The 7,058-nt window shown below is 36.2% G+C and overlaps 1 protein-coding gene across 6 annotated transcripts in view; it reads right to left on the bottom strand.

Moving 5' to 3' along the window:
• Positions 1–2,362: 2,362 nt before the first annotated feature.
• LOC137635390 (zinc finger protein 83-like) overlaps positions 2,363–7,058 on the bottom strand; it is a 65,874-nt gene continuing 61,178 nt past the window's right edge. For 3 of the 6 annotated variants that reach the window (XM_068367867.1, XM_068367868.1, XM_068367869.1), the window contains 2 exons: positions 4,836–4,898; positions 2,363–4,535 (listed from right to left, as the gene is read on the bottom strand). In XM_068367867.1, coding sequence (XP_068223968.1) covers positions 3,541–4,140 — 600 coding nt within the window. In that variant the 5' untranslated portion in view covers positions 4,141–4,535; positions 4,836–4,898 and the 3' untranslated portion in view covers positions 2,363–3,540. Of the gene's footprint in view, positions 4,899–7,058 lie in introns of all 6 variants that reach the window. The other 3 variants (XM_068367864.1, XM_068367865.1, XM_068367866.1) reach the window with 1 other exon arrangement.

The raw sequence follows: 7,058 nt of genomic DNA, 5'->3' as shown, positions 1-7,058 counted from the left end.
CTTATGCCAGTAAAAACCTGTACCCAACATGGGACAAGAAATTTTGACTAAAGACTTAAATGAAACAGAATCCTCATGGGGAGGTACAAATGAACACAGAAATGCCTGGTACAGCTTGTTCTAAAGAGCAACCTGCCACACCCTTACTGCGGGGTAAGGGTGTGACTGGGTACCAGAGACTCCTGTATCCAACTGTACATACCAGCCAACCTAGATCTTCTCACAAACAGTCTTTGATTAAGGTTAGATGGAAATAATAAACACCTTTTTCCTAATATAATCTTCCAATTCGAACTCGTACATGATTTTTACAATTTGTAATATGTTTTCATTAAAAAAAATATATAAATTTTTGTAAAGTTTCATCAGATTTAGACAGCATTCGGTTTTGTTAAGAGTTTCATAATTATATTCTCATAGATATTTTCAACTTTTTAATTTCCTTTAGAAATCTCATTTCCATCAAAGCCTATTTTTCCAATTGGGTAATGATATTCTTAAAAAATGTATGAAAATAAAATCTTTTTGGAACTATAGGACGACCAGGAATATCGTAGAATAATGTAGTGTAGGTGATAGTAAAGGCTTCGTGGTTTATATTTCTGATATTACTATTGCCTATTCTTTTAATTATTGACAAATAAATATAAGTTTCTCTGACAAGAATGTTTATATAATTTTTTTTCATATTCTTTTAGTAATTACTATCAGATTGTAATGATTTTACCGTCTTTGGTACCAGTTCTCTATGATTTATTAACATGAGTGAAATATGAAAACAGGTGCTGAGAGAGAGAGAGAGAGAGAGAGAGAGAGAGAGAGAGAGAGAGAGAGAGAGAGAGAGAGAGAGAAAGAGAATAATATATAATATGAAAGCTATGTAACATGATATTCCTTCTCAGTTCGTATGATATTATTACCGGATTTTCAGTTCCGTCTCTTTTATTTGGAATTACCTGTCTACTAAATGATATTTTTTGACAGAAAATATTGATTGATTTTCTAGTTTTCTGGCATCCTCACATCGTGAGTTACTGACGCCAATTTCGTTTGTTATAAATAAAGAAGTTTTATTTAAATCAGTGAAAGATACAATGATCTTATAAATGTTGAATATCTTTCAAAGGCCTGCTAATGAAATAAATCTACAAATACCACTATTGAAGCACAAAACATCTTGAGAGAGAGAGAGAGAGAGAGAGAGAGAGAGAGAGAGAGAGAGAGAGAGAGAGAGAGAGCCTTACCTTATTGCCTTATCTTTTGTTTGGGTTCCCCCAGGTCCCTCAGTGTGAGGCACCTCGAGAGAGAGAGAGAGAGAGACTAACGTGAAAAAGCCTAAAGAGAAAAAGCCTTATTAGATAAAATCCTTTATAAATCCATAAAAAAATCCTTTAATTTTGAAAAAAGGAGAAATTCAAATATCCTCAAATAAAAAAGAATTCTGTATAGAAGGGTTATTAACTGTCCGCGAATACTGTGTAAATAAAGGGAGAGTGTGGCCGTACTGCCCAAAATTAAAGGGCTTTGTAAAATAGATAAAATAGAATAAAGATGAGATATGCAAATCTCCTATTTTGCAAATAGCTTTATTATGGATACCAATTTCAAAAGGAAAATTTCATGTTTGTCTTTTCGTCTGAATCAAATACTTTCTTCACGTCTTTACAAATCAATTTTCTCTAAGTTTTTTAGCATCTTATTTTTTTTTTCAATCTAATAAATTTTCCATCTCTCTCCAGTTTTGCATTTATGACAATACCATAGAAATAGACATCTTTTACATAAACGTTCAAAAGCATTTGACAAAATTCCTTATAAGAAATTAATAGTTAAAATTAGAGCACTATGCAGTATTGATCGAAAAGTGGGCAGCTGTTACATGCTGAGTACTTCAAGGATCCGTCATTGACCCATTACTATTTAGGATTTATATTGAGGGCTTAGATTCAGGATTAACTAGTAGAATAGCCCAATTTGCCGACGATACTAAAGTGGGCTTAAATACTGTGAACTCAAGAGGATGTAAAAGCCTTAAGAGAGGATCTATATAAGTTATGAGGATGGTCAAGAAAATGGCAAAGGCCTTCCAACTTTGAGAAATGCAAAGTTATGCATATAGGTTATAGTAACCTACAAACAAAATTACTCACTTCTTGGTAATTCTGGGCTCCAAGTATTCACATGGGTATAGATACTCGTAGACTGGAAGCAGTACAAGCTAGGGTCACCAAACTAGTTCCAACACCAAAGCAATTTAGATATAGACAAATTATGGAAGGTTTTAACGTATTTAACCTACAAATCCGACAACTAAGGGGATAGTTAATAGAGACATTCAAAATGGTTAAAGGAATATCGAATATAGATTACAACAATTTATTCCCGCGCAACTGAATCAGCAGATATTTACAAGTTCAAACTTAGTACAAATGTTTTTTTTTTTAACGATGTTTCATTTCCTGGTTTTTATAATGATCTTCCTAATCGGGTGGTTGAATCAGTAGAACTTCAAAAGTTCAAAGTTGGAGCAAATGCTTTTTTGTTGACCAGGCAGACATGAGTCTTTTTATAGTTTATTTATGACATATTTGTTTTTGATGTTGTTAATAGTTTATATATGACATGTCTGTTTTGACGTTGTTACTTATTTTAGAATGATTTATTGTTAATTTGTTCTCTTCATTTATTTATTTCCTTATTTCCTTTCCTCACTGGGCTATTTTTCCCTGTTGGAGCCCTTGGGCTTATAGCATCTTGCTTTTCCAACTAGGGTTGTAGCCTGGATAGTAATAATAATAACAATAATAATATACATTCAACATTGTTATCTATCTCAAAATAATCTCATTTTTCATTTCTCTTATATAGTTTATTCTTTACATTCCAATTTCTTTACTGCACTAGGCTTTCAACTATTTGGTCCCTTGGGCTAGTAGCAATTTGCTTTTGCACCCTGGCTTCTAATAGTAATAATTATGCTAATATGATAAATTTGGAAATGATTTGTAGTTTTCTTAACTATACAAACCTGGAGCTCTTTGCAGTGGATATACAATTTGGGAATGGCTGGAACTAGCAGTAAAACATTTAGCACGGTGTAACTACCCTATGCTAGTTAGCGAAGGGAGAGCAAGAGTTGGACCAACCACCCTCCACACACCAGCAGTTGTAACTGATCGTCACTTTGCAATTGCGGCAGGACTTCCTGGGGGAAGGTGATGGCGGGATCAGTATGTGTTAAGAGCTCTAGGATTGTATACATAGGGAAAACGCAAATTATTCCCAAATCTGTCATTTGTTACGGCACTATATACAAACTCCAACATTCTTTACAGTGGAGACTAACCGTTAGGTGGGTGTAAGTTCAAAAAACTAACTGGCTAGTGCCTGACCTGGGATGCTACTCCATGCTTTGAGTGGTTCAGAGGCACCATGTTACATCGTTGACTCTGAGAGCTAACGCCCTGGGCAATCGCGCAAAGGGGTGAAAACTTTTATCTGTAATCTGCTGTTTTTTCTTCTTTATTCCAGATCAAAATATCAGATTTTATAGCAGCTTCTTTTATAATGATTCTCGAGGAAACCTTCAGAGCAAAATGCTTTACCACAGTCCTTGCACTTGAAGGGTTTCCCTTCCATGTGAGTTCTTAAATGTTTATTGAGTTTTTCTTTTATATCATATGTTTTGCCACATTTATGACATTGGAATAGATCTCCCATGTGATTTCTTAAATGTGCACCGAGATATTGTTTCGAAGTAAAGGCTTTGCTACAGACATCGCACTCGTATGGCTTCTCTCCTGTGTGAACTCTTAAATGTACAGCGAGACTGTATTTTGAAGTAAATGCTTTGCTACAGACATCACACTTGTATGGTTTCTCTCCCGTATGAACTCTTAAATGTGCAGTAAAATGGTGTTTAGTAGTAAATGCTTTAATACAGACATCGCACTTGTATGGCTTGTCTCCTGTGTGAACTCTTGAATGTACATTGAGACTGTGTTTCATAGTAAATGTCTTGTTACAGACATCGCACTTGTATGGCTTCTCTCCCGTGTGAACTATTAAATGTCCAGTGAGGTGGTGTTTCGAAGTAAATGCTTTGCAACAGACATCGCACTTGTATGGCTTCTCTCCCATGTGAACTCTTAAATGTAATGTAAACTTACGTCTATCAGAAAAAGCTTTCCCACATACAGTGCATGTGTTTCGCTTTCTAGTTACAGCTCTGGAATTAACATTACCAAAGATTCTTTTTCTTATCTGCTTCTCATTTATTTGATTCCCTTCTTGATTCAAAACATCTTTCTGTACTAATTCTCTTCAACTGATCACATATGAAGGTCTTCCTTTTTCTTTTCCTTTATCCTCTTTCACAACAGTCCTTAAGCAAGTCCGTACATTTTCCTCGTCGTCGACGTCCCCTTTAAAGCTTACTGAACCGTTTTCACTCACTGATGTATCGTACTCGTGGGAATTTTTCAAGTAGCTTTCGCTAGAATCAAATATTTCTGGCTCTACTTCAACTTCCATATCTGGATCCGAGAAAAGAGCACCATTATTAAAGAGAGCATCACTGCTAGACATATCATTATTTTCTGGATTAACTGCAAGTGAAAGTGGATCTTCAATTTTACTTTTCATTGGAAATTCAAAAGGTGGTTTAGAATTCATCCTCCTCTCCCTATCACAAGATGAAACACCCCTTAATATTATTTTCAATAGACTTCAAAGAGGAAATTAAGACTAAACTTCATATTCTCAGACATCATACTGTACAACAAAAACTTCCAACATGACCCTTTCTTTTCCAGTCTTACGTCTCTGGCATATACCTTCAGTAGCTTACAAGCTTTGGCAGCAAGAGGTGGATGATTCCTTCCTTTGGGATGAAAAGTCTGAAATAATAAAATACTACAATCAGTTGGAGGAGAGGAAAACTCAATAAAAATAATGAAGTTTTCTAAAAATTAAAATAAATTCATAAAGTTATGTAATTTGCATTTTTCCTAAAAATACAAATCACAGACATTGATCTATCCTCTATCTGTTCTTGTTACACATTTCAGGCACCTAAAAATCTCACATCCTCTGTAGATTCTATAATCCACAGTATTTCCTGTGACATTATTGGTTTTATTCTTTAAATAGTTTCCCCCTGCTCTTCAAAAAGACAAAAATGGTTCATCCATTGTCTTATTTCCTTTGCTGTACTTCCTCTCCAGTCACCATCAAAATTGTCTTGCTAATACTGCTATGCACCTCTCAGCCTTCCCCAGGAATTATGAACAGCAAAAGGCTTTATAGTAATCTTGCACAGACACGAACATTTACCACAACTCTTTCATATCACTCCCTCTGCCTTTGCTTTGGTTCTAGTATTATGGCAAAGTAACATTACTCACTTGGTAAGTTGTTTCTTTCTGGTTGCCTTTGTGTTGTCCAGTACCTTCTCAAAACCAACAGATGCCCTCTATCTCTGTGAAGATGGACCAGGAATTCTGCAATTTTAGGCCGAGAGGGTCTGGATGAAGAATGACCTTTCATCCGGTATCAGCGTCAAACAAACTGCCCATTTGACTTGATAAACTCGACGTGTAGAGCTTCAAATGTCTGAGGCTAATTAAACGAAAAGCCTTCTTACCTTGAGAACCTCCTGACAGGCTCCAAGCATGAAGATGAAGCATGTAGAGCCCCTGATGAAAACGATTAAAGTGGGGTTGTTTGTGTAGATCTGATCTCTCTAGCAATCAGACAGGAGGCTCCACTAAGACCACAAAGAGGTCTGGGAACCAGTCCTTCCGTGGTCAGAAGGGAGCGATGAGGGCCAAGGAAAGACGACTGGTTTCCCTTGCCTTGATAAGAGCTGCCCAAATCAGAGAGAGGGGGAAGGTGTACAGATGAAGACTTCTTAAGCTTTTAAGTGGGCATTTGTCCTTCTGGGGGGATACTTGAACGGAGGGAAGACGACTTAGCAACTAAAGTTCATTCTCATGGCGTGGAATAAGAATTGAATAAAAACTAGGCATAAAAATTATTTAAAAAAAAAAAGAAAAAGAAAAAAAAAGCCGCCCATTCATTGGGCAATCCTATATCAATACAAAAACACAAGTACCTTTCTTTTTTTTAAGACACACCACACCCAAAAAATAAAATATAAAATAAAGGTTTATGATGCAAATTTCTTAGCAATTAACACCAAAAAAAAAAAAGAGCCTTTTCGGTCAAGGTCAAAGTATTCAAACAAAGTTCAAAGTTTGTGACATAAAAAAGCTTCATGTTTGTGACATAAGAAAGTTCCAAGCTCGTGACTTAAGAAAGCTTCAAGCTTAAAGGAGAACCATGCAACATTATGGTTCATTTTCTACAAAAGGAGTCAGCAGGGTTTGGACATTGACAACCCTTAACTTTGACTGCTGCTGAACTCTTTCTATGCCACTTTATTGTCACTTGTTTCTGGGGATGTGTATGTGAAACACTACCCATGGAAAATCTGTCAATATATATGAGGCAATTATATTATGATGGAAAACGACTGACAGTGATAAAAAAAAATTATGAGATAGTAATAATACATGATATGTGGTATCCAGCCTCAAGCCTATTATCCCTGATGGGTCCACTTATAGTCTGTGAAATATAGAGAATCAATAAACACTATGGCAATCAATGCTATGCAATCATTCTCTATGGTCCAGCTAGTGATAACTGGCAAGAAAAAGGTTGCTTAACTGTAAAAAAAAAAGAATTATGTCTCATCTTATAGTTCCACAGCAGGCAAAGACAAATGGGAAGAACCCTCTGTGGGCAAGGTAGCAGAAACTCCAGGATAGCAAAGGACAACACTCATCGGCAAACAGATCCACCTCAGACAAAGACAGTGTCACTTACTCTCAGAAGCTCAATGGAGAAGCTCCAACAACACCTTGTTCAACAGGGGACCAGCCATATCCAAAGATGGCCACTCCTATAAAATATCACCACAGTTCTGTCCCTCGAACCCCAAAGTTGACCTGGTGTTAAATGGTCAATACTTCTGCTTGAAAGTTCACCGGGAG

The sequence above is a fragment of the Palaemon carinicauda genome, unplaced genomic scaffold (assembly GCF_036898095.1).
Source record: "Palaemon carinicauda isolate YSFRI2023 unplaced genomic scaffold, ASM3689809v2 scaffold12, whole genome shotgun sequence".
NCBI lineage: Eukaryota > Metazoa > Arthropoda > Malacostraca > Decapoda > Palaemonidae > Palaemon > Palaemon carinicauda.
The sequence above is the reverse complement of the archived record's forward strand: the minus strand, read 5'-3'. Positions and strand labels throughout refer to the sequence as shown.